This window comes from Neovison vison, chromosome 1 (genome assembly GCF_020171115.1).
Source record: "Neovison vison isolate M4711 chromosome 1, ASM_NN_V1, whole genome shotgun sequence".
In the NCBI taxonomy this organism is placed as follows: domain Eukaryota; kingdom Metazoa; phylum Chordata; class Mammalia; order Carnivora; family Mustelidae; genus Neogale; species Neogale vison.
Genome location: NC_058091.1, coordinates 243730508 through 243758493, shown reverse-complemented (window position 1 = coordinate 243758493; position 27986 = coordinate 243730508). Strand labels below are relative to the sequence as shown.

Genomic DNA, 27986 nt, shown 5'->3' with positions numbered 1-27986 from the left:
GTTTGATTTCACAAAGTATATTTTCTGTTGAATTTCACAAATCAGAGGGCTCTAGGTTGTGCCAAAAATGTATCTGCTTGCTGTGTCCATTCCCATACCCATCTCCATGAGGGACAGCTCTGGTCAGGTTGGCTCAGGTTGTGTGTGATCTGGGACTGGTGGCACTGGGTCAGGGTGTCGCAGTGTCCACTGCCGTGGGGCTGGGTGGGGATGCATGTGCCTCATGTCTGCTAACCCATCTCCTCCCATTGGTTTTTAATCATCTCCCTGCTTTCAGTGGAGGAATCCTATTGTACCCCAGTCTTGATAGGCAGAGATAATTATATATATTTGCCTGGGTAAGCAAATCGATAAACTTGCAATAAAGTGTATCAGACCATTTCTTTGGCAGGACAGGCAAGAACAGCTTGTGAAGCAGAGCTGTTTCCAATGGAGCATGAAAACCTTTGAAAATTCTCAGTAATAGCGGAGAGCAGTATTTGAAACCATCCTTAAACAATTGTTTGTTTTCCTCTTCCCCAACCAAGTTTATAAAAATTTGGTCAGACAGGCGTTTTGTTTTGTTTTAAAATATTTTCAGGGAATTGTTATCTGTTGAATGCACATGTGTTCCTGCACTTTTTCTTTCACGACTGAAACTTTAAACCCTTCCCTTAAGTCCCCCTGAAAAGGCTTGCTCTGCCCAGTAAGGTTTGCATCTGTGAGAAGGGTTGAGGGATTTGGGCCCTGGAGAAACCTCGCAGTCTGCAGTCTGCAGTCTGCACCAGAAATGGCCGAGGTCCTGCTGTGGGGGCTCTTTGTCTTTCTCTTCCACCAAGATGCCTCGCCCCAAAAAGACATTGGTTAATTTGGGCGTTCCAGTTTAGTTAATCAGATCATGAGTGCCTGTGCACATAGCAAGAGGCATGATTGAAACATTTATAAAAATTTGGCTCATAGTAAGCCCCATAATTTGTTTGAAAGAATTACCTCTTCAGTGACTTTTAAAAAAAAAAAAAAAACCAAACCTGAAGATTGTGGTTTATAACACCACACCTGGTCCAGATTGTGCTGGTTGAATCCATATTTGCTTCGCTGTAAATGATTTTGAGGGTGGAATTCCTGGATTGTTTTCTGTCTTGTAAGCCCTTGACATTGTACCGGTACCTGTGTGTGCACAAACCTCCCGACATGGGAAAGGCCAGCTTAGACTTCCACTGAAATGCAGGTTGGCTGCCTTTATTCTGCATGTTCCTAGAATGAGGAAATGATATGACAATAAACAGAAATGCCCTTGCTGAAGAGAGAAGGGAAGCTGGTGTTTATCTGGTCAGGTGGTTTAGATTAGCCATGATGCGGCTCTGTATTATGTTACTTTAAATCATTGTGTCCCAACAGGACATAAATTATGAAGATTGTTACAGTATGTTTCATCCTATGTAAGATCAACAAATTGGAATAATTTTTTTATAGGAAAATCACAGTGCTTTTGGCAAGGCTATTGAAGCCTTTAATTTGACTTGAGTATTTCTAAAATATTACTGCCTAATATATAAAGTATGATTTGCATAAGGTATGAAATAATAAACTTACAAGAACGAAAGAGAAGACTTTCTCTTTAGGAATTGCTTCAAGTGGCACAGCGCTTCCACTGCATCAGTATCTCTCTGTTTTCTTTGTCCTGGGGTTTTAGAGCCAGTTCTTTTCCTCTGCTGGGATTGCAAGTGAGTGTGCGGGGGCTTGGTGCAGAGATGGGGCTTTGCTGTGTGCTGCCTGCCGGTCAGCCCTCACGTGCACAGAGACTGCAGCAGCTCTGTGCTGGAACTGAATGGGAGCCTTCTCAAGAGGGAAAACAAACTTGCCCATTTAGATGCATCCAGGAAAACAAGCCGTTTCCCCCCACCCCACCCCAACTCAGGATATTATGAATGATTAAAAAAAAAATACCCCAAACCCAAAAAAGCCCAACTTGATCAACAGCCGAAGCTAAGATTATTTATATAGGAGTACGGCAGAAAGAATTGACATAAGTAATCATTTGTTCTTTTAAATGTTTCTTCTGTTTGTTACTGTTTCCTGAATTACTGGCCTACTTGGTGAATTTTTATCACAGACACTTAAATGTTTTCATTTGTGTCGAGGATGCAACTTAGTTGATTTGGCCACACAGAGTAAATCCTCTAGATTCGGGGGGAAAAAAAATGGCATAAAATTACTTTGTGTAGGATTCAAGCAGACTGGAACCTTTTTCGTGTCGCACAGTAGCATGCAGAGCCCTCTGTGTTTTTATGAGATCTTGCACAGCGATATGAAGTAGTGCAGTCTCTGATTTACAGGGATGAGGGGAGGTGAGCAAGGTTTAGGATTTGCTCAAGGCCATAGAACGAGACAGAGCTGGGATTAGAACTTTTCAGGATGAGATGACACCATCCGCCAGACCTTCTGAGTCTTTTGATACCAAAAGCAGGGTAAGTGCTAAGTCTGTTTTACTCTCTGTGTGTCTCCAGCCCGGAGTTTGTTCTTTAATTCTTTAGTAATAGGGTTTAAAACACAGAAACGAATAAGTCCCTAGTTTCAATCCATTAACCATAGGAAGGTTTCTCCTTAAGCCTCTTCATAACAGGTTGAGGATAAATTCTGAATATATTTGTGGTTTGCTTTAGCTCAGTGTCTGAAGACTCTGACAGGTTCAGGGACCTTTCCAAGTTCACAACCTGTGTGTGCACATTGAAACAAATAAATACAGACGACTTAGGAGATGGATCTCTTTCCTCACCGGCTGCTTCTGCATTGGCACTGTTTTCTGAGAAGGGGGTCTGGCAGACTGTTTGGTTGAGGTGATGCATTGCAGCCATCTATCACTGGAGGTCCTCTGCCAAATTATCAGGATGTCTGATCAGGCTTGAGGATTTTTGGGTGATGTAGTTTTCCCACAGAAAATATTGGTGCATGTTGCCAAAACTCTATTGAAAAACTGTTAAAAGGAGGATTGATCCCATTTAGAAGTAAGCAGAGGAAAGACTAAGTAGGAATTTGTTGCTGTTGTGACAGACCTCTTTATACATTCAGATATTTTGTGATGCAAAGTGACATGAGGCTCTGCTTTACAAAATGTGTACTGCTTGTAGAACATGTATTTTCTGTACAATTCAGCCAAATTAGGTATTGTTTTGTTCTTTAAATTTTTTTTTTTTCCCCTGGAGTCCCACTCTCCCCGCCCTGTGCTGGGGGAGTGGGTATTCTTTCTGCCACAGAAAAAAGAGCCCTTTTTTCTCTTCCTTCAACCCTTTTAATTATTGCTGGCGGATCTTGACTTGCAGTTTAATTTAAAATACTCCAGTTGGAGCAGAAGCTTTTTAGCCTTCTCTCTGTCTTTTGAAACTTAGTTACAAGAATAGGGCAGAACAAGTTCATGTCAGATGTATATTGGAATTTCACAGTGTGAGCACTAGTTGCATCTAATTGCATCTCCTAAAAGGAGCCAGCTGAATGTAAAGCAGCAAAGATCAGGAGAACACTGCCATTTTGCCTATTATTTGATTTCTAAAAATGTCTTTGGCCAGATAGTCCATATATCTTAGTGGTTAGGACGCATAACGTTGAAGCCTAAGAGTATTTTTCTATATAAGTGTGAATTTTTATAAACTTTATAATGATGACAATGCCAAGGAGCATAAATTCTTATTATTTAAGAATTTAATTCATAAATTCTAATTTGCTAAAGCAAAACAAAAAACTCTGGGGGTCTTTGCCATACCTCTCACCTCATGAGACCCCTGAAAGCTAATGAATAGGGATTATCAGCTGATTAGGAAAGACAGCCTCCAGCAGGACGTTTCCCAAGCGGCTGGCTGGCTGGCCGTGGTGGGCAACTATAGGGAACAGGGAGGCATCAGAAGTTACTGGACGTTAGGGAACTCCACGTAAATGGCTTCTCTGGTGGATTCCTGTTGGAGTGATTTTGAAACCCGTGTTTCACTCAGCTTTAGAGGGAAAAGACAGACAGGAAACTGGTGAAAGGTGCTGAATCCCAGAGAGCAAAACTGAAAGATCGTGAGAAATTTTAGAAGGAGCTCATCAGTCAGAGCTGTTGGTATGCTCCATAGTAGCTGCTGTTGATGTGGGAAAATGTACTTTACACTTAGGTGCAGAAGAATTCAGAAATGAGTCGTGTCTTTTCAGGGATAAGATATTCTCAGCCTGTGATCATCTTGTCCATAATGCTTCTTGGGCACACATCAGGTAGATGATATCTATCTAATTAGAGGACTTTCCCTAACAATGGAACAGAAATGATGGGCTCTTAGGTAAAATTGTGGGTAGAGGGGTTGATGTTGATTCAACTCTGCTGCTTGGAGAAGAATGGATACTAGTAGGCGTCTATTCCGCCAAAGACTAGTCTTTCTGGCCTGGGAATTCAGGAGGAATTTACTTATGTAATTATAAGTCCTCGTTCTGCAAAAGAAAACTGTTCTGCACCTTGCTTCATTTAACAGTGTATGTTGAAGGTAGTACCATGTAATTAGCTAAAAGCTATCTTATTTTTCCATATGGCTGTTTGGGATATTATGGTAATTGCCAAAAATGGTGACTTAAGAACTTCTTTTCTGTAAGGCTCTGGAATGTTACGGTCCTGTGAGCACAGCTTTTGAGGGCTGTGTGTAGAAGTGAGCGTGCTGCCTCACAGGTAGTGTACTTACTACCAGCAGCGGAAGGGGCGCTGGGTTAGCCTAGGGCACAGTGGAGCCAGCTGCTTGTTTCCTACCTTGTGGGCATTGTCTCTAGTGCCCTGGGGAAGCCAGTTTTAAGATCCGAGCCGGATATTCTTGGCTTGAGTTATTGGAGATGTCCCGCTCTGAAGTGCATCAAGGAGGTGGCGGCTAGATCTGGGGCCTGGGATTAGTGGGAGTGGTGACTGTCCCCAGACACACATACTGGACAGCCTAGGGGGCGGTCCTCAGGTAAGGTCTTTAGTCTGGCTCCTCAGGGACACAGGAGTCACCTGCTTGGCTGCAGAAGCTCACTGTCAAATTACCATTTCCACTGGAAATCTTTCTGTGAGGATACCCAGTTAGAGAAACAGTTTTCAGCATGTTTTGGATTTTCTCGTCCTTGCAGGGGTGGATTTCTTTGGTCTTGAATGGTTCTTCTGCTGGGTTTGGAAGGGAATTCTTCCTGTCCAGGCTTCAGACTCTATAGAATTAAAGTGTTGTTCATGATGATAATCACTAGCATTAACTGAGCTTCTGATGGAATGCCTGGCACATACTCCATTTTTACATTTTTACATGTTAGGAAAGTCAGGATAATTTCAAATGTGAAGTGAGCTTTCTGAGGTCACATAGCTAGGAATAATAGCAGCGCTAGGATGTTTCAGTCTCTGCCTCTGACCCTACCGTTTCTGCAGTTGACCAGTGTGCCCAAAACACGAGTGATATTTTGGAGAAGAAAAGCATGGAACAACTCCATCTTTGGTTGGGTCTGTTCCTCACAGTTCTCGAGTTCCTACGGAAGAGTATTCTTCTGTTGCCGGCAAATTAGTATCTGATGTTCCCTTTGCAGTGGCTGGAAAGGTTAACTGTTTTCCATGAGAAAGTCGTGGTGAGTCATGTAATATTCTGGGGCAAAGTATGCCTTTCCTTGGTGCACCAAGCAGTGTTTGTGTGATCGATCAGTCACCAACGGGAAGGTCCTGTCCTATGACATGTGCGTGCTTGGCAATGATCTTGCCATGCATTTTGCTTAATAATTTTCATTATTTTTAATTAAAGTTGAAGAAGTGCAGACTCTAGCTGAAATTAAGGTAGGTTGTATTGCCGGAATCTGGTAATTACTTTAATTGATCACAAGATAGTTTCCTTGATCACCAATTAGACTAAATTGCCGATCATGTTTCAAGACGTGAAGAAATGCCCAAACTGATTTATGTAATAGTGTTTTTATTTCTAATCAGATGTAAATATCATTTCCTTCCATAGCAGTTGTGTTTTATAAAAGAAGAGTTATAGGCCTACAAACATAAAGGTGATTCATAAACAATGGAGTTCTAATTCATTGAATTAGTAAAGGAAGTATTTAGAGGCTTAATGGAGATTGTACTGGGGAAATTACTTTGGAGTCGCTGGTGCTCATTTTCTTAGTGGGAGATATGTTCTTTTTTAGTGCATAATTAAAAGAGTCTATAATCAAAATATAAAAGGCAGCAGACTTAAAGAACTTATATCAAAGAGAATTGCTGGGAGTAATGAAAGATTCGTATTGTAAATATGTGCTAGAAGTTAAGTCTTAGAACTTTAATAAGCCATACATGCTATTTGGACTGAAGCTGCGTTTTAAATTCAGGGTGCTGTTAAACATTTCACAGATTGATACACGGTTTTTGTTTTGGTTTTGTGCATCTGATAGTCTTTCATATTTTCATGGAATAAAATGAAACAAAAGGAACTTTAAGAGAAGTTAAAGTTTCCTAGGAATACTTGATTTGGGGTTCATGGAAAAATCTTTTAATTGCTGATGGTTTGGAGATTTCCAAATGACAAACTTCATTGGCCCAATTTACCATGATTGTAATGCTTACATTCCTTAACATGGCAGAGTGACTTAAAAAGTCATACTTCATCATGCATTCATTGACTTGTTCATAAAATGTTTGTAATTTGCAATAGAGGAAAGACTGAAACTATTATCAGCCATTATATGTTATTTGTTGGCCATATGTTTGTTTGAAATGGCCGTGGCTCAGCAGAACATGGCTCACGGACAAACTATGCTGTAAATTGGCACTAAAAACCCACCTAAGCAGGTAGGCGTATGTTAAGAAGTTAACATCAGCCAAAATATTTTAATATGAACCAGGTTACATACATTGTAGTATCTCTGTTCCCCTTAGAGTGAGATCTTCATTTGCATGGCATCTTTGTTTTTTCCCCCAACTAATTTTTAAAAGTAGAACAGGTATTTAGTGGCACATTCAGAGGCACCAAAGAGTATAGTAAGTCCTTTGTGGTCCCTGATCTCAACCACGAGTTTCTCTCTCCAGCCACTGTCACTCCCAGTTACCGATCTCTCATACGTGGTTGCGGAGATATTAAAGCATATAGTGTCCTCTCCTTTTTACAATGCACAGACTATTGTTATGCATTTGTTTTTCATTTAGTAATATATCTTGGAGGTCTTTCCAGCAAATAGTTTCTTCATTCTTCTTAATGGCTACATAGTATTCCTGTGATAAGTGGACCATCCTGTATTTAATCAGTTTCTTACTGATGATCCTTTGGCTTTTTCAAATCTGTGGCCCTTACAAGCTGTGCTGTAGTGACTCGTTTTTTAAATTTTTAAAAAGATTTTAGTTATTTATTTGTCACAGTGAGAGAGAACGTGGGGGCGCGCAAGCAGTCAGAGAGGCAGCCAGAGGTGAAGAGGGGCAGGCTCCCCGCCGAGCATTGTGCCTGATGCGGGACTCGATCCCAGGACCCTGGGATCCTGACCTGAGTCGAAGGCAGAGGCTTAACCCACTGAGCCACCCAGGTGCCCCTGCAGTGACCCATTTTTTAAAATGATATTTTAATTTTAGAGAGAGACCATGAGAGAGGATGGGGGTGTGGGGGGAAGGGCAGAGGAAGAGGCAGAGAATCCCAGCGGTGCTCTTTGTGGAGCCCCACATGGGGCTCAACCTCCTGACCTTGAGATCACTACCAGAGCCAAAACCAAGAGTCAGAGGCTCAACCGATTTGCCACCCTGGTGCCCCTGCGGTGACCAGGCTTGTAATTCAGGTATAAATGTGCCTGCAGGACTAATTCCTAAAAGAGAGATTATGTAGCTGAAAGGCACAGGCGGTTTTTTTTTTGTTGTTGTTATTGTTTTTGTTTTTAAGATTTTGTTTAGGCGTGAGCAAGAGCCAGGGGAGGGGCACAGGGAGAAGCAGACCGGTAGGGACCGAGCAGAGCTCTATCCCAGAACCCTGAGATCATGACCTGAGCCAAAGGCATATGCATATCCAGCTGAACCACCCAGGCACCTCTGGCACAGACATTTTTTATTTTGGTGGATATTGTCAAATTCTCTTCCAGAGTAATGATGTATAAGTGCTTTTCCTCCTGCAATATTATCAGATTTTTTGATCTTTACCAAACTGATAGGTTTAACTTAGTTTCCCACCCTGTGCAGCTTTCCTGAGGTATAGTTGATGTAAAAGTTAGTATTAATTTGTGCTTCTTTTATCATGTAGGAGTCTGAGCAGTTTTTATGTTTAAGAACCATTTGCTCCGATTTGTCTCCTTTTATCTCCTTTGCCCATTTAAAAATTTGGTGGTTGATCTTTTTCTTATTAATTTGTGGGAGTTCTTTATATGCCAAGGAAATATGTACTGTAAATCCTGCCTGTTGTTTGTCTTTTAATTTTTTTTGTTGGTTTTTATTGCCATACAGAGAAAAATTTTAAAATAGTAAGAACTACCCATTATTTCGTAGTGTTTTAAAGTCTTCTGCCTGTAGAATTCATATATGTCTTGCTAAATTTACTCCTAGATAATTTTGGGAGCCACTTTAGATGGAATCTTTTCTTCCAAGATATTTTTCTACTTAGTTATTGTTTGGATAAAAGGCTTTTTTTTAAAAAATTCTTTAATAGGAATCGTCTAGTGTTTTCCTTTTAAGAATAATATTACCTTTTGGGCTGAGAATATATTCTATTTAAAGAGGTGTCCAACTTGGATTCTTCCTATCTGCTGCTTCTATGAACAGTGATGACTATCCATGTAGCCAATTTTGGAATGTATATTTTGATGCTGTGGTTACATGCTCCTTTATAATCCTCCAAATATAAAGCAATTTTTGTACTCCTTACTTGTTAAAAATAAAGAAAACAGTTGATAACCACAAAAAAGAGAGGCCCATAAATTCTTATTTTATAAGAGATTTAATAAATAAGAAATATTGAATTTATCAAATATCTTTTCAGGATTTATGGAACTCATATAATTTTTCTTTTGATTTATTGATATGTGAGTTATATCAATATATTCCTTATATTGAACGTTCCTTGCATTCTTAGAATAAATCCCATTTGCTCATGGTACTTTGCTTTTTTAGTGTATTGCTGGGTTTTGTTTATTAAGATTTCACTTAATATGAAACAACCTGTACTTTCATTGTTACATGCTATCTTTGAGGGAATTTGGGGATAGTGTTATGGTAGTTTATAAAACTAATTTGAAAATGTCTTTTTCTCTGCTCTGGAACAGTTTAATTAGTGTAGAGTTAACTCTGCCTTCAAGGTTTTGTAGAATTTCTCTGTGAAATGACTAGGAACTGTTACTTTTTGGTGTCACTCCTGTTTATGTTTTTCTCTTCTGGGGTCAGTTTTGATAAATTTTTTGGATAATTTTTATTATAGAACTATTTTACTTATGTTTTGAAATTTATTTGTATAAATATTGCATTTGTTTAAAAAAATTTTTTTAATGTTTTGAAATTTCTTTTATCTGTAGTTACTTCTCTATTCTCATTTTCTCTTTGGTTTATCTGTGCTTTTTCTACCTGCCTTTTGTTTGTCTTTAAATGGAGTAACCAATTATCTGTTACAATTATTTCAACCTTTGGATTTATTGGTTCTGACATTTTTTTCTTTCCTGTTCATTTACATCTGCTGTTCTCATTATTTATATTCATTCTTGTTCTCCCTAAGTTTATTTTTATTTATTTATTTTCTTTCACATTCTTAATTTAAGTATTTAAGGGTATTTATTCTGATTATTACTTTATGTGTGTCCTGTATGTCCTGCATACATGATTAATTTCTATTCAGTTTAGGTTTTGATTTCTTCTGTGAATTAAGACTTTAAAAGAAGGATTTAGGAACTTTTCCAGGGGGGCGCCTGGGTGGCTCAGTGGGTTAAGCCTCTGCCTTTGGGTCGGGTCATGGTCTCGGGGTCCTGGGATTGAGTCCCGCGTCGGGCTCTCTTCTCGGTGGGGAGCCTGCTTCCCCCTATCTCAGCCGGCTGCTCTGCCTACTTGTGATCTCTCTCTCTCTCTCTCTCTCTCTCTCTGTCAAATAAATAAGTAAAAGCTTTTAAAAAAAATTTTAAAAAAAGAACTTTTCCAGGTAGTACTTTTTTTTTTTGCTACTTTTGCTTTGTTTTGTTTTTAATTTTAACTGAGAATGTTGTCAGCACTATTTCTTCTTTTTGAAATTGAGATTTTCTTTGTGGGCCAATATGTGTTCCGTGTCTGTGAATGTCGAGTAGATATTTAAAAAGATATTGTCTTATTGTTTAGAGTTGAAAGTATATAGTTGGATCTACTTTTTTTTTTCTTAAAGATTTTATTTATTCGACAGACAGCGATCTCAAGTAGGCAGAGAGGCAGGCAGGGAGGGGGGGCAGGAAGCAGGCTCCCTGCTGAGCAGAGAGCCTGATGCAGGGCTCGATCCCAGGACCCTGGGATCATGACCTGAGCTGAAGGCAGAGGCTTTAAGCCACTGAGCCACCCAGGCGCCCCAGTTGGATCTGCCTTTTAAATGATATATTTAAGTAGTCCATATTCTTGATTTTGTTTAGTTACTGTGCCATGGGTTAAGAAATGGAAATTAAAGTTTCTACTATGGATGTTTCTGTTTGTCTTATATTTCCTGTCATTTCTGCCTCATTGATTTTGATGCTGTGTTACTTGCAGTATAGATACTCAGAATTATTCAATTTTCATTGTGGATATACTTTTATAAGTTAAAAAATTTTTTTTACATTTGCCTGTGTTTTTTTATTTTCAGCAGTTGAGTTTTGCTTTGTGATCTGTGTAAAGTTACCTCTTCTTCTTCTGTTTTTCTCTTTAAAGTTTTATTTGCTTAATCTCCATGCCCAACATGGGGCTTGAACTCACAAGCCCGAGATCAAGAGTTGCATGCTCTACTGACTGGGCCAGCCAGGCATCCCAAGTTTTTTTTTTTTTCCCCCAATTTATTTATTTTCAGAAAAACAGTATTCATTATTTTTTCACCACACCCAGTGCTCCATGCAATCCGTGCCCTCTGTAATACCCACCACCTGGTACCCCAACCTCCCACCCCCCGCCACTTCAAACCCCTCAGATTGTTTTTCAGAGTCCATAGTCTCTCGTGGTTCACCTCCCCTTCCAATTTACCCCAACTCCCTTCTCCTCTCTAACACCCCTTGTCCTCCATGTTATTTGTTATGCTCCACAAATAAGTGAAACCATATGATAATTGACTCTCTCTGCTTGACTTATTTCACTCAGCATAATCTCTTCCAGTCCTGTCCATGTTGCTACAAAAGTTGGGTATTCATGCTTTCTGATGGAGGCATAATACTCCATAGTGTATATGGACCACGTCTTCCTTATCCATTCATCCGTTGAAGGGCATCTTGGTTCTTTCCATAGTTTGGCGACCGTAGCCATTGCTGCTATAAACATTGGGGTACAGATGGCCCTTCTTTTCACTACATCTGTATCTTTGGGGTAAATACCCAGGAGTGCAATTGCAGGGTCATAGGGAAGCTCTATTTTTAATTTCTTGAGGAATCTCCACACTGTTCTCCAAAGAGGCTGCACCAACTTGCATTCCCACCAACAGTGTAAGAGGGTTCCCCTTTCTCCACATCCTCTCCAACACATGTTGTTTCCTGTTTTGTTAATTTTGGCCCTTCTAACTGGTGTAAAGTGATATCTCAATGTGGTTTTAATTTGAATCCCCTGAGGGCTAATGATGATGAGCATTTTTTCATGTGTCTGATAGCCATTTGTAGGTCTTGATTGGAGAAGTGTCTGTTCATATCTTCTGCCCATTTTTTGATATGTTTGCCTGTTTCGTGTGTGTTGAGTTTGAGGAGTTCATTATAGATCCTGGATATCAACCTTTTGTCTGTACTATCATTTGCAAATATCTTCTCCCATTCCATGGATCAGGCATCCCAAGTTTTATTTTAATCAGTTGGAATATGGATCTTTACATATATTGATTGAAAAGATGTTTGGTCTTATAAAACATGACAGAACCCATATACTTTTTTTCCTCCCTAAATTGAAATCATGATGTGAAATTGTGTTTTCTATTCTCTCTCTCTCTTTTTTTTTTAGGATTTAAAAAATTTATTTACTTAGCAAGAGAGTAAGAGAGAGAACATGAGCAGTGGGAGGCGGAGGAGCAGAGGGAGAGGCAGACTCCCTGCTGAGCACAGAGCCCGATGTGGGGCTGGATTCCAGGATCCTGGGATCATGATCTGTGCTGAAGGCAGATGCTTAACCTACTGAGCCATCCAGGTGCCCTGACTGTGCTTTGTTTGCTTCATTTTAATTGTGCTTTCTTTGACCTAATTGTGAATTTTTTCCATTATTATTTTTGTTCTTCTTGTGGATGCTGTTATACCTATAATTCTACAAGGTAAACTTAATCTTGTTTCTTTAGATAACATTTCTTTAGATAGTGGTCTCCCCAATAAGCAGTGTCAAAATTAAACTCATACTTTCTCTTACTTTCCCTTCACCATGCAGTTTTGTTACAGTATATTTTTAGTTCTAGTGCTTAGTTTTACACCTTGAAATATGCTTTGGATCTTCTAGCTTTCAGGCTTTTTAAAATTTCATCTACCATCCCCATTTCTTCTCTCTTTTTTTTTTTCCACATCTTTTAATAGTTTATAACATTTGCATTCTATTCAGTGACTACAATCCCCACATTGTTTTAAGTATAATCCTAGACCTGAGTGAATCGTTCACTGCTGGTAAGTTTTATATTGTTACTCCATCCATCTCTAGTTACCTGTATTTCATCCTTTAGTAAAAGTTTCCTTGGGGCGCCTGGGTGGCTCAGTGCGTTAAAACCTCTGCCTTCGGCTCAGGTCATGATGAGTCCTGGGATGGAGCCCTGCATCGGGCTCTCTACTGGGTGGGGGAGTCTGCTTCTGCTACCCCCTCCACTGCCTGCCTCTGCCTACTTTTGATCTCTTGTCTGTCAAATAAATAAAATCTTTGGGGGAAAAAAAGTTTCCTCAGTAGGGATGAAGGGGAATTATTTCCTGAATTAATGTCTTTTAAAAATTATGTCTCTTGTAGTAGTTTTGAAAACCGTTTAGCTGGGTATAAAATTCTTTGCACTTTGATTTCCTAAAGTCTTTATAGGCACTGCTTCTCTGACTTCTTTTGTTCAGTGCTGGTATGTGGAAGTTTGAAGTCAGCCACATTATTTTCATTCCTTGTAGGTGAATTGTTTTTTTTTTGACTAAATGCCATAAGGATTTTTTAATCTTCAAATTCCCTAACCTCAGTATGATGTCTAGAAATGGTTGAATTCTTCCAGTCTATAGAATGAAATATTTTATTTCTAGAAAAAAATTTTAAATTATGTATCTCATTTCTTTCTGTGTTTGTTCTCTTATTCACTATAGTTACATGTATATTAGATGTACTTTGTGTTCTCTACTTATTTTCTAATTCTTATAAACTCTTGCTGACTTCTGCTTCATTTTGTCTATTAGTCCTGGCCCCGCAGCTTCTTGCTGGATTGTTAGTGGTGTGTATTCTGCCTCAGGCTCTTTGCAGTTTTCATTGATGACATGGTTTTAGAAAGCCTGGAGTCTTAGCTAGCTTAAGGCCTGTAGGTTCCAACTGGCTTCCTGAGAACAAGTAGCTAGGGCTATAAAAAAGAAATCTTGGGAAGAAGGGACAGATGCTTTTCACTATCTCCCAGTTTTGCTGTTAAGTAATACTCTTTCTTTATTAATGCCAGATAATCAAAATTCCCTTTTGAGGTTTTGCTTTTTTCCCTCTCCTATCCTCTCATTTCAGTTCCTTGCAGAAATACTTATACTTTAATTTGAATGTGTTTTGTTGTGAATGTTTTTAATTTGTGGATTTAAAAATGAATATTTTGGGGACTATTTAGTTCTGTTATATGGAAGAAGGATTATGAAATTTTCTTCTTGTGCCCAGAGCAGGAGCAAGTGTTCTTTCCCTTGGGAAGAATTAGGAGTAGATCCTGTGTAAGTGGTTTATCAGGCTTATGATATTTTGTTAAATGCAAGTGTAGATGACAGTTGAAGGGAAATATGTAAAGCTGAGGAATACATAAGTTTGGAGGATCTTTGAAAGTATCTTTTTTTTTCTTTTTACATTTTATGTAGATATGGTAGAAGGCTATTTTATTTTATTTTATTTACTAGAGAGAGAGCGAGAGTGAGTACAGAAGTAGCCAGAATGGGAGGCAGAGGAAGAGGAGAGGCAGGCTCCCCACTGAGCAGTGTGGGTCTCATTCCCAGGACCCTCGGATCATGACCTGAGCCAAAGGCAGATGCTTAACCGACCGAGCCACCCAGGCGCCCAAGGTTTTTCTTTGATCAGTGTAACTCTTCGGATGTGGCTGTTCTCTCTCTTTCTAAGTAGGCTCCACACTGAGTGCGGAGCCCGTTTGTAGGGCTCGAACTCAGCACCAAGAGATCGAGACCTGAGCTGAGATCAAGCGTTGGATGCTTAACTGCCTGAGCCACCCAGGCTCAGGAGTGTTCTCTTTTAAGCCCTATCTGTGATAGAGTAGATTTTGCTAACGTGCTGATAGCATGCTGGTAATCAAAGCTTTGAGGAACACTTATGACTCTGTTCAAATCATCCCCTTGATCCACTTGGTTCTTGGGAATAGTAAGGGATGCCAAGCCTCACTTTGGACCTTTAGGATTGCATAGTTCAAACAAATTGTGAACACAGAACTTGGGTAATGACTGACTTTGCCCACCTAATATCTTGTCATTAAGGTGTTTTCCCCAGGCAGCGTGTATCAGGGTGTTACCTTGTAGTGTGTGATCTCTGTCTGGTGTGTGGGTTTGAGTATTTATGGCATGTGGGATAGGAAAGCACCATTCTTCTGGGAGACAGCAACTGGAGTCTTAGAATCTTAAGGCTATGGGAGGGCTTTTCACCTATCGTTACATTTTGTGACAATGTGTGTGATGCATATACCTTGTGCAGCCTTGCCAGAGCAGCATATGGTAGCAGTATCTGCCACTACTGGTCTCTTACTCGGGGCCAAGTGCTATGCTAAGTGCTTTTATAGCCCCATCTCATTTTTTATTAGGATGAATGCATTAGCTTTTTATTATTATCCTCAGTTTACTGAACAGAGAACTGAGGCTCACACGACAGGCTGTAGCATGGGAATTTGAATTCAGGCCTTCCTGGCTCAAAAACCTATGCCCTTAATGACTCTATTACCCTTTCTCAGAGATTGTGGTTAACTTTTTTGGAAGTCTTAAAGCTAAACAAGAATAAGGCACTAGAGGCAAATAGACTAAAAAATTCTCATTATACATAGTTTAATGCAGGTTAACTCTGAATAATTAAAAGACTTTCACATTTGACACAATCTAGAGATCAGAATATGAGATGAGAAGAGGAGGGGGGGTGAATATTGTTTTCCACTGATAATTCCATGCATGGATTTTGCTTGAATGTTCTTCCTTATCCTGACAGAGAAAAACCTTCATGCCTTTAATTAAAGACCAAAATGAGAGTCTTTTTCCTAAATAAAATTATTCTGACATAAGAACCATTATGAATAACATAGAATGGTTTAAAATGGCGTCTTCCATACCTCTCATTCTTAACTTGGAAATGTGCTCTAATGTCAATTTGGTGATTCAGAAGACATAGTTCAACTACCATCACTCCAGCTTTTCTGGATAGGCGTTGTGAAGTTAAATATTTATTTATGTGGCTACAGTGGTTACTGCCCTGTGAATTCCACTGTAAATTTGTAGTTACTGTACCATTACCTTAGAGTCTCACCAAGTATTTCTGCCTTCTGGACACAGTAGAGACAGACTCTCCTATTGTTTGCAATTACCTTCATAAAAATTGGAAAGCAAGCAAAAGAGAAAAAGCTTTTCATCCTCTCAGGACAAGTTTGCCTTCTGATTAGCAAAATTAGGTTTGTACTTTCTCTGTGGAATGAAGATAGAGCCCTACAGGTCCTCAGTTAGGTGTGTGCCTGAGTCCTCCATTCCCTGCTCAGGGAGGAGCGAAGGCTTCCTTTTCCACAGGGCACGGGGACAATAGCAAGGAGACCCCGAGCAGGCAAGGCAGACTTCCCTGTTTGACTCTAGATGTAAAAAAAAAAAAAAAAAAAAAAAAAAAAAAGTCTCTTATCCCCCTCCTGTCCTGTCTGGAAGCTGGGATGGGAGATGTTGTTCAGTAAGATTTTTTTTCCATGGTCTTGGGATTGATGCGTTAGTTAGCAACCCAGCAACCAAACACAAAGGGAGTGGGGATACATGAAAAGTAGCCCCTAAGATTTGGGGCCAGGTAGTGAGATCCAGGGCACTTGGTTGAAGGGAAATTACTCCTGTGCTATTTTGGCAAGTCTTGTCCTGAGGACAATTAAATAGTCCAGACAGGTCACTGGGTGAGACCAATTTCCTGGTTTGTTTATTTGAGCCTGATTGTTTTTCACCATTGAGCAGCAGGTCACGGTCCTGCTACACCGTTACCCCAGCTCTGTGGAGAGCAGTCCCCTTCCTATTGGATTTCTCCAGGTTTCCCTAAGGATCTGAGCCTTGTCTTTATCTGGCTGGATTGTTCTGGTCTCTCTCTCTTGCTCGCAGGTCCAGAGTAGAAGGCTGTGCCACTAATCACTTTCAGCTTTGTCTCGTGCAGGCATTTGGCTTCATGTCCCGAGTCGCCCTGCAAGCCGAGAAGATGAATCATCACCCGGAATGGTTCAATGTGTACAACAAGGTAACCAAATTGCCTTATTTGGGGATCACCTGAGCTATGGAGTTTGAGAAACTTTGTTCTTCCTTGTTATCCGAGCAGAGCAGCCATGTGTCAAGTGTGATCAGTAGTGCTTAGGAAAGCATCTCTTACTCTTTCCTCAAGGATCCCTGGATATGATTGCAAATTAGTAACAAATTTGCCAATCTGCTTAAGACATCAGTGACCAAACTCTTTATTTTCATGCTTGTCCTCTACTGGAACTAATATGAGCCATTTGGGCCAAGTGAGGCTCCTGAATTAAAATGTAGATACATGTTAAACCCTCCTAAGATAAATTTTTGAAAGTTATGGTAGCAAATAAGAGAGATACGGCCTTATTTACCTTACTGAAATAATTATGCTCAAGAACTGTGCTTTAAAGACAACTGTTTATTAAATTCTACATTCTACATAGGAACTGGCCTTCTTAGGACAAAGAGCAGGCTAAAAAGATTTTAAGTAGTTTTTAAGGGGGCTCAGTAAGAAGAATCATGGTCTCCCCCACCCCCACCCCAAATGTCCTTGCCTTTATGGTCATATGCCATTTGAAATATCTTGTCATCTAGATTTCTGTGTGGTTCTGTTTTCTCTTTAAAAAGTCTCTTTGATAAAGAGAACATTCCCTCATGTACTTGTGATTTATTGGAATAGTTCAGAATATGCAGGTACCATGATAAACTTTTCCTTCCTACTTGCCTCTCTTTGTCCATAATTTTGCTTGTGCTTTTTAATTGATTTTTCAAGAAGCCACAGTGTTTTCCTCCACCCCACCTCCGACCCACTTCCCTAATTTAGAAATGGGCTTTTCTGAATGTAGTTGCTAAGATACTACATTTGATAGCTTGGTCTTTCTCAGTGGCCTGAAAATAGTCATGTAATTAAAGTAATGGGAGTTAAAATGAAACCTTAGCCCCTCTCTCTCTCTCTTTTTTTTTTTTTTTTGAGAGACAAGATTTCAGATTCAGGCCACTGAATTGTCCTTCACATGAGAGGACCTTTTTGTCCCTGGGCAGGTGCTGGGCCCAGCCTGAAGCAGACTGTGTACCTGGAGTTCATTAGGTTTTGGAAATGCTGTGCTTATTCATAACATAGTATTTTGTAAATCATTTAATCTCCCCAGTTGTCAGATGTGAATGTTGAAGAATAGATTGATTTCTGAACCACCCAAGACGAGAACCATGAATTGCAGCTGCTTCTGTGTTTCTTAGGTGCAGATAACCCTAACGTCGCACGACTATGGTGGACTGACCAAGAGAGATGTGAAACTGGCCAAGTTTATTGAAAAAGCAGCCGCTTCTGTGTGATTTTTTTCTAAAATGCGTGTCAAACCTGGCGCACGTCTTAGCCATCATGTATGTGGAAGGCAGTTCACATGAACAAATTCGCTTGTCAGTTTAAGCTTACCTTTTGAACAGTGTTTAGTACAATCAGTGCTTAATTACAAAATGATTTAAATTTGAGCCTGAGGATTTCTCATTATTTCTAATCATATATATAAGGTAAACCAACTCAGGGAATTACATTAGTAATACTCAGCGGGAGAAATAGCATTCTTAAAGCCCAAAAATTGGGATGGGGGAGTATGCACACATTTTATAACCCAGAAATTCAAGTGATGATGGTGACTTTACCAATACATTGTGTTGGAGAATAATTAGAAAGTAGAAGAAGAATGGTGAACTCTGTAGGTAAAGGGTTTTAACACAGCTATAACAGTTCTTACGATGCTGAAGTTGATTTGGAGTGTAGCTGCTTTTTAAGTAGTTAGATTACAAAAGTCACAGAAAATGGGTAAGCTATCTTGTTTTATCTTTTTCAGAGAGGGAGTTGAAGGAGAAAACAGTGGCCTCTGGGGCAATATAAGGATTCACCGTCACAGTGACCAACTTGCCAGATCATTATTTGACTTTCTGCATTAGGAGGAACTAAGGGTCATTTTTTTTTTTTAAAGTTTGTATTTATTTATTTGACAGACAGAGAGAGAGAGAGAGCACAATATGGGAAGTAGCAGGCAGAAGAAGAGGGAGAAGCAGGCTCCCCACAGAGCAGTGGGGAGTGATATGGGACTCAATCCCAGGACCCTGGAATCATTACCCAAGCCAAAGGCAGTCGCCCAACTGACTGAGCCACCCAGGTGCCCTAAGGGTCAATTTTTTTTTTTTTTCCTAAGGGTCATTTAAAAAAATCATTTGCAGTTTGTAACTCCTGAACTGAGGGTCTACATGGCCACTAAGTTAGAAGCTCCTGAGTTTTCAGGGCGCCTGGGTGGCTCAGTGGGTTAAGCCTCTGCCTTAAGGTCAGATCATGATCCCAGGGTCCTGGGATCGAGCCCCTCATTGGGCTCTCTGCTCAGCGGGGAGCCTGCTTTCCCTCTCTCTCTGCCTACTTCTGCCTACTTGTGATTTCTCGTCTCTGTCAAATAAATGAATAAAAAAGTAAAAAAAAAAAAGAAGATACTGAGTTTTTATCCCGTAATGAGCTCGATTTATATTCTGTGTGTCACTGATAGGAGAAAAATGGAATGTAAAGTAATGTAAAGTAATCTGTTACTTAAAAATTAAAATACCAGTGTTCTTTGAAGGAACTCAGGAATGTACTTATTATTTTTAAAGATTTTATTTATTTGTTTTAGAGAGAGAGAAGGAGAGGGAGACAGAATCTGAAGCAGACTCTGCATGGAGTGTGGAGCCTGATGTGGGGCTTGATTTCACGACCACGAGATCATGACCTGAGCCAGAACCAAGAGTCAGACACTCTGCTGACTGAGTCACCCAGGTGCCCCAGGATTGTACTAATCTTTTTTAAAACTTAATTTAATTTTTGAAATATTTTACTTAATTTATTTGAGAGAGAGGAAAAGCATGAGCGGGGGGAGGGGCAGAGGGAGAGGCAGACTCCCTGCCCAGCAGGGAGCCTGACGCAGGGCTGGATCCCAGGACCCTGAGATCATGACCCGAACCAAAGGCAAATGCTTAGCCACCTAAGCCATCCAGGCACCCCATGGAATGTACTTAGTAATAAGATTGGAATATAAATTTAGGGGAACCTGGGTGGCTCAGTGGGTTAAGCCGCTGCCTTCGGCTCAGGTCATGATCTCAGGGTCCTGGGATCGAGTCTCACATCGGGCTCTCTGCTCAGCAGGGAGCCTGCTTCCCTCTCTCTCTCTCTCTCTGCCTGCCTCTCCATCTACTTGTGATCTCTGTCTGTCAAATAAACAAATAAAATCTTTAAAAAGAAGAATATAAATTTAAAGAATAAATACATATATAAATATATAAATATATATATATTTGTCCAACGAAGGTGTGTTAATCTCTTGAAGCATTATGGTACCAGGATTTAACAGAGATCATCTCTGTGTAATTCACCTTGTTTCAGAGACCAGAAAAATCCATATGTTAAAACAAGCAAACATTCCCCTCCCTACCCAACCGGGGCCCCAGTCAGAGAAACCATATGGAAATGGGACAGGGAGTCTGAGCTCTCCAAAGCCCGTTCTTGGCTGGGTCTGTTGGCTGGGGAGAGACAGGTCCTCTCAGTTTGCCCTGTTCATATGGAGTACACCCTCCATATGAAGAGGGACAAGAGCCGCCCAGTTTCTGTGGCTGCCAGGAGATGCGTCATTGGTGCTTCTTAGAAATTTGTTTAGAGGAAAAGGCAAAATTTTTTTTTTAAAGATTTTATTTTATTTTTTATTTTTTTAAAAGATTTTATTTATTTATCAGAGAGAGATAAGAGCGAGCACAGGCAGAGGGAGAAGCAGGCTCCCTGCTGAGCAAGGAGCCCGATGTGGGACTTGATCCCAGGATGCTGGGATCATGACCTGAGCTGAAGGCAGCTGCTTAACCAACTGAGCCACCCAAGCATCGTGAAAGAATTCTCTACATCCTTAATCTCCTCTCTGTTTCTCCCCCAAAGAGTGCTTTGATGCTCCACGAGGGAAGGCATGGAAGTAGACCATTGGTGTTCCCGGAGATGGACTCTCATCATGCTCAGCGAGCATGAGGGTCTCTAGTGCCATTCACTTGTATAATTCTACAGCATACACCCACCAAGGGCCTTCTGAGTCCCCCAACTTGAGTAGACACTGATGTACTGGGGCAGGTGGAACCAGATTCAGGTGAAGGACTAATTCAGGCTTTCTCCCAGCAGCTGCGCCAGGAGTCTGCTGTGGGGATGTTGGGGCATGAGCCCAGAAGGCATTAGGGCCCATATGACCAAAGGAGGCAGTAGGAGGTACAGGAGGAGCTGATCCCTGGGGGACAGAATGTAAAGTGGGACGATGAGGCTAAAGTTTGAATCTTGGGGCTATGAGTTGAAGTGATTCTTAACGCTTCACTGTTGACGATTTTAAATGCAGAAATTGAATAAATAGGATGTTGTTTCCCAGTTTAGTGTATTGGTTGCCTACAAGAGTGTTTTCCTACCAGGAATAGTAACATACACTTGTTCTAGAATGCCTGAGACTACAGAGCTATTTTGGTGGTTACTTGCTTTTCTTAGAGCTCAAGAATTTATGTTTCCAGGAATGTGACTAGTTTAGCCACTAAAGGTTTAATACAATGGAGGGCTACCCAGATCCCTCTGTCTAGATTTGCCTTGGAAGCCAAAGGGATTAGAAGAAGGAAAGCAAAGAGAATAAGTTAATCCCAAGAATTGAACAGAGCAAAAACCCTATGGCCCTTGTACTTAAAATATCTTGGCCCCACAGGCTCATCTCCTATGCTCTGTTCAGGAGGGTCATATATACACATTACAGGCTTCCCATAAGGTAGGACTGGGAGTGGATGACCTTCTCTTTTCCTCCTTTTTCTTGTGTTCTAGCCCTAAACCCATCAACATCTTTTCTGTCTATCCTGATGTTTCTGGTCCTGTGCCCCAATGTATGCTCTTGGCTCTTAGAACCCCAGAATACTTTGCTTTTTCCTCTTCTATGATGCTTAACTTAGTCTTAACACATTATTAAGGGATTTTGTGGGTACTTCTTTTTAAGATTTTATTTGTTATTTGAGAGAGGGAGAGAATGAGCAGTGGGGAGGGGCAGAGGGAGAGACAGAGAGAGAAGCAGACTCCTCAGGGGCTGAGCATGCGGGGCTCAATCCCAGGACCCAGAGATCATGACCTGAGCCAAAGGCACACGCCTAACCAACTGAGCCACTCAGGTGTCCCCCAGATGTGGATTCTTTTTGAGAGAGAAATTACTTTTTTCTGCTCTAGCTCTGGTATCTCCCAGGTTCAGCTTGGAGCTTCACAGTTCCTGTGTACTTGTATCCCTTTCACTGATCTGAGGTGCATAGTCTCCCTGGGAAGACAGGATCTCAGCACAGGAAGTATTTGACTCTGGGGACCTGCAGGCTAGTAATGCACTATAACACCCAAGAATGATGTCATAAAGCGGGAGTTCCTTTTGTGGGCCCTGGTCTGTGGCCTCTTGGAATCTAGATGCCAAGGAAATCCCTAAGCAGAGATTTTCTGTTTGGATGGTCAAAGCAAGGAATAAAGATTGGGAATTTGGATAATGTCTCAACAGTTTCATTACCAGAATGATACAAGAGTCATTTCGAGCTCGCTGTTGGATAATTCTTCAGCAGAGTTCTGTGCGAGATTCAGGAAATTTCAGTAAATATTCTTTATTTCTATTGCTTGTTAAGAAATGAGCAGATGGCAGCTTGGGAACAAGGTGCCAGTATACTCTTAGCTTCTGGGTACACTCACCCCTGTGCTCTCACTGGGGAGGTTGGTGAAGGCTCAGCCGAACAGTTTGCTGCTTTGGCTTTAATATCGTGACTGGTTAGTTAAGTCAGTGTTCAGTCACGGTCTTACTTGACCCATACACTGAATTTGATTCTGTTTAGTCCTTTTATCTTTTTGTCCTTCTTACTTTGCTTTTATTAGCTACTGTGTTAGAAAATTTGAAGGAGGGGCGCCTGGGTGGCTCAGTGGGTTAAAGTCTCTGCCTTCGGCTCAGGTCATGATCCCAGGGTAGTGGGATCGAGCCCCACATCGGGCTCTCTGCTCATTGAGGATCCTGCATGCCCCTCTCTATCTCTGCTTGCCTCTCTGCCTACTTGCGATCTCTCTCTTTCTGTCAAATAAATAAATTAAAAAAAAATTGAAGGTCATTGCCCTCATCTCAAAACAAATGATGAAAACTATACATCTTGTTTTTTAGATTATGAAAGTATATGCGTTCTGTATTTATTTACTGTTAGGAGGAGTGTGTCCATTTGTTACATATAGTGGGAAAAAATATATACTTTTTGAGAAAAATTGGAAAGCACAGATAAATATAATAACCAAGGAGAAGATTTACTGTAAGCTTGCCATCATAGGCAGACACTGTCAGACATCATTGGCCGGTGTCCTGCTCAGTTTTTTTCACCTGTTCTTGCACAGTTGAAATAATACTGAGTAGAGAATTTGGTATCGTATTTGTTTTTGTCTTTTGCTATCTGGTGGATCACAAACATTTTTTAAGCCATGAAAAAGTCGTAGGCATATTTTGGTATCTATGTAAGATTCCGTGAGGTGGATGGCCATCTGTACTTAACCAGTCTTTCTTGTTGGACTTTTAAACTGCTTCCAGGTTCTTATACTGTAAGTAAAGCTGGGATGAACATGTTTGGCCAAAGCCACTTCATTCCAGATTGCATTCTCTTGGGGTAGGTTCCTTGGATCAGAGGTTAAAAATAGTTCTAAGGCTTTTCAGAGGGGCTGGCCAATTTCCACACCCCCTGGCAGTTTATGAGAATACCTCATCACACCACACGACTGCCAACATTAGATAATATGACATTTAAATCTTTGCTAATTTTATAAGCCAAAATAATGGTTGGACCTAATTTGCAACCTCCCTTCCCTGTTAGTAATGCTACTGAACATTTTGGGGGAAGTTCATTACCATTTGAATTTGTTTCGTGAAGTGACTGATTTTGCCTGTTTTTTTTAGGGTGTCCAGTTTTTTTTTTTTTTAAATCACTGATTTGTAAACACTTATGTAGGTGATGATTTGATTATTACCAGTTTTTCCTACTAGACTGACAATATTTAGTTTTGTTCTCCTTATATCCACAGTGTCTGCTGTCTGCTATCTTGCCTGGTATTAGTAACCACTCAGTAAAAATTTATTGAAGGAGTTTTATTTTGCTTGAGAGGGACTAGGAATCATTCCCGCCCCCCACACCACCCCGAGGTTTAAGAGAAGGAACTAAGGAACTGAGTGGGAACAGATCAACTCAGAGGTCATCATACATATTTTAGTGGTCCTTCAATGTTAGCATTGTGTTGCAGTTAAGAAAAAAACACACATTTATTTAAGTCATCTCTGCACCCAATGTGGGGATCAAACTCATGACCCTGAAATCAAGAATCGCTTGTTCTACTGACCGAGCCAGCCAGGGGTCCTACAATGTGTTGCAGTTTAAAAGTATATTTAAATTTATATTCGCAGAGGGGAGAAAGCAGGACCTAGTCTCACAAAAAGTGTGTAATGTTTGGGATCTAGTTCTGTTGTAAGATAATCATACCTCTTATTCAACTTTTTGACAGGAGGAGAGATACTCAGTGCCAGGCATTTGTGAAGAGAGTCATAATGAGTCGTCTCTTTAAGATAATTATGATTAGCACCGTCTCCCTGAATGCCTTTTTTGTGGTCTTGTGGACTGATTATAATACAAAATACAACTTGTTCAGACTTTTTGAGGTAAGCAGACAAAATGAGTAAAGTCTCTTCTGTTTCATCCTTTTTATTTGTGAAAACATTATAAGATTTTTAAGGCATTTTGTTCAAGAAAATTTTCCATAAGGGGCGCCTGGGTGGCTCAGTGGGTTGAGCCTCTGCCTTCGGCTCGGGTCATGATCTTGGGGTCCTGGGATTGAGTCCCGCATCGGGCTCTCTGCTTGGTGGAGAGCCTGTTTCCCCCTTTCTCTCTGCCTGCCTCTCTGCCTACTTGTGATTTCTCTCTGTGTGTCAAATAAATAAATAAAATCTTAAAAAAAATTTTTTTTTTCCATAGGAAAGCTCTAAGGACTTAAAAAATATACTCTAAAATCTGGAAAGATGGTAACAATATTAGCAGTGGTAATGTGGTTTTTTAATCTCTCTGAATTTTCTCCTAAAAAAAAAAAAAAGCACCTTGGAGGGTGCCTGGGTAGCTCAGTCAGTTAAGCGTCCAACTTTCAGTTTTTGCTCAGGTCATTGGATCTCAGGGTCATGAGACAGCCTTGTGACAGGCTCTGCATTTGGCAGGGAGTCCGCTTGGGATTCTCTCTCTGTCCCTTCCCTCTGTGGGTGCATGTTCTCTTTCTCCCTCTAAAAATAAATAAATAAAATCGGGGTTGGGGGGAAACGGAGCAACTTGGGAGCAAAACCAGAATCCATGGTCAGCATAAAAATCAAAACTAGTTAAAAACATATCCTTACTATAAGCCCCAACTGCACAGTATTAGCCTCTGAGGGAGAGGAAGCAGAGGATGTTCAATAAATATTAGTTGGAAAATATGGGCTGATATGAGAACATATTTTTTTATTAACATATACTGTATTATTAGTCTATAAGGTAGAATTTAAGTAAACTTAAAATACTTAATTTAAGGTAGAATTTAGTCATTCACCATTTGCATATAACACCCAGTGCTCCTTACTTCAAGGGTCCTCCTTAATGCCTATCATCCTATTACCCCATCCCCCATCAACCTCCCCTCCAACAACCCTCAGTTTGTTTCCAGTAGTTAAGAGTCTCTCATGGTTTGTCTCCTTCCCTGTTGTCTTATATTATTTTTCCTTCCTTTCTGATATATTCATCTGTTTTGTTTCTTAAATTCCACATGTGAGTGAAATGATACTGTATTTTGTCTTTCAGTGACTGACTTATTTCACTTAGCATAATACCCTCTAGTTCCATCTACATTGTTACAAATGGCAAGATTTCATTCTTTTTGATGACTGAGTAACATATCCATATAAATATATATATAATTTCATTATATGTATTATATACATTATAATTTCATATATATATATATATATATATTTTCTTCTGTTGATGAACAGTATTTGATATTGGGAAGGGTGTTGTTAAGTCCAGTACTGGGTTAGTGCAAGAGGTTCCTGGTAATTCCTGAAGGACCTAAAACAGTCTGCATCTTGTGAACTCTGAAGACTGACCAGCCAGAGTTCCCTTCAGGGATATCCCCCATGATCCCCATCCGCTTAGAAGAAATAAAGGGAGTGGAATAAAAATTGAGCAGGGGAGAGACCCAGAGATGAAGGAAGAGAAAGTCTAGATAAAATTGGAGGAGGGGAATGGAATGAAGAAACCTTAAAAATCAAGCTAGCATGTCTTTAAAACAGAAGAGGGAGCTACATGAAGTCAGAACCATACCTTCTAAAAGTTCAGGAAAACCAATGTCATAGAAAAAAGTATATTATAAAGAGATTGAAGTAAAATCCCACACAATTATTGTGAAGTGAGAAAAGAGAATATATTGGAGAATAATATCCCTGTAGATGGTAGAAGCCCACCACAAAGACATGTCCACAAAACAGATAACAACTGTAGCATCTTATTTCAAAACAAGGTAAATGTTTAAGAAAATGATATGAAAAAGGAAAGAACAGAGGCAAAATGAAAAGACTCAGGAAAGAATTAGAAATAAAAGACATTTCAGAAATGAAGATGTAGCTAAGAGCAATTAACCACAACAGGTAATAGCTTAAGAGACATATTGGATTAATGGAAGAGATTTTTATTTTTATTTTTTTAATTTTATTTATTTATTTTTGAGAGAGAGAAAGCGAGAGAGTGCACAAGCTGGGGGAGTGCAGAAGGGGAAGCAGATTCCCCGCTGAGCAGGGATCCCGATGCAGGACTTGATCCCAGGACCCTGGGATCATGACCTGAGCCAAAGGCAGATGCTTAACCAACTGAGTCACCCAGGTGCCCAAGGAAGAGAATTTTAAAATCAATCAATAATGAAGAAATAAAAAGAATTCAAGAGAAAATAATGAATATTGAAAATGGGGGAAGGGGCACCTGGCTGGCACAGTTGGTGAATCATGCAGTCCTTGATCTCAGTGTTGTGAGTTTGAGCACCATGTTGGGTGTAGATTACTTAAAAATAAAAATTTAAAAAAGTGAAAAGAAAAAAGTTGTAAAAAAAATGGGGGGAAGAAAAGATCCAACATAAGGATCACAGGAGTCCCTGAATTTGAAACAGTAACAAAGTAAAGGGATGGAACAAACAGAAACCTATAATCTAAGAAATGTTACCTTAAATCAAAGAACTGAAGTTCTATATTGAAAGAGCACACGTTACACACCTGAGAATATGTATTTAGAACAACAAGCACTGAAACATTCTACTAAAATTATTGGACTCTAAATGAAGGAGGGTAGAGGAAATTATGAGCATCTGGGCAAAGAGGCTGCTAAGGAAAGGGGAAGTATTGGCAGACTTTGCTAACACTTTATGCTAAAGAAAAGCAACATATTTAAGATACTTCAGGGAGGAAAATGAACCAAGAGTTCTAGATCCATTAAAACTGATGAAATTTCAAGTATAATGCACACAGAGATAAACTGTCATCAATCATGAAAACCCTTGGGTGGTGATGTTCCCTTGAGCCCTTCCGTCAGAATATGGTAAAGAGTAAGTTGAAGCCAACCAAAATGACTAGAGACACATCAACGTTAGGATGAGTGATGAGCGTTAAATACAATTATTGGTAGAATTAATCCTAATTGTGGGCTAACAAGGAGAGAATACACCATAGAATGAATCTGTCCTCTGATGGTGAAGATACAGTATGACTCAAACATGGTGGAGAGTGGGGAGAGTTAATGCCCAGAAAATTTTAAACCATTTTTAGGAGTCAAATTAGTGGAGATATATTAGAGTAGTATCATTTTGAGACTGTTGTATGTATCATATGGGATAAAGTAGATGGGCAAATGTGGGACAGTTTCATTCTCTTATCCTCTCTGTTCTTGAGAATCAGTATACTCATGGAAGAAAGGAGAAACAGAGGTAATACAGACAATGCTAAGTAAAAATCCTCCAATTTGACATTAAGTTGGAAATATCAGGATAAATGACGAAAGTATTTTATCCTTAACCATGAAAGACCTAAACATTGACCACTCCAGAAGTTACACAGCCATAGTGCTCACAATTCATGTGATTTTGAAATGCCATTTCTCACTGAAAACAAACTAGGGATTTTTAGAGAAATGATTGACCACAAGCCAAGGCA

At 40.0% G+C, this 27986-nt stretch overlaps 2 protein-coding genes across 7 annotated transcripts in view; both read left to right on the top strand.

The window, feature by feature from the left end:
- PCBD2 (pterin-4 alpha-carbinolamine dehydratase 2) overlaps positions 1-24438 on the top strand; it is a 58610-nt gene extending 34172 nt beyond the window's left edge. For 2 of the 5 annotated variants that reach the window (XM_044227219.1, XM_044227249.1), the window contains exons 3-4: positions 16634-16714; positions 17941-18192. In XM_044227219.1, coding sequence (XP_044083154.1) covers positions 16634-16714; positions 17941-18036 — 177 coding nt within the window. In that variant the 3' untranslated portion in view covers positions 18037-18192. Of the gene's footprint in view, positions 1-16633; positions 16715-17940; positions 18193-18551; positions 18736-19364; positions 19392-24280 lie in introns of those variants that run through there. The other 3 variants (XM_044227235.1, XM_044227241.1, XM_044227226.1) reach the window with 3 other exon arrangements.
- Positions 16661-27986, top strand: part of CATSPER3 (cation channel sperm associated 3) — a 35411-nt gene continuing 24085 nt past the window's right edge. Inside the window, exons 1-2 of one of the 2 annotated variants that reach the window (XM_044227184.1) lie at positions 16661-16714; positions 24281-24434. In XM_044227184.1, the coding sequence (XP_044083119.1) occupies positions 16701-16714; positions 24281-24434 (168 nt within the window). In that variant the 5' untranslated portion in view covers positions 16661-16700. Of the gene's footprint in view, positions 16715-22229; positions 22352-24280; positions 24435-27986 lie in introns of those variants that run through there. The other variant, XM_044227194.1, reaches the window with a different exon arrangement.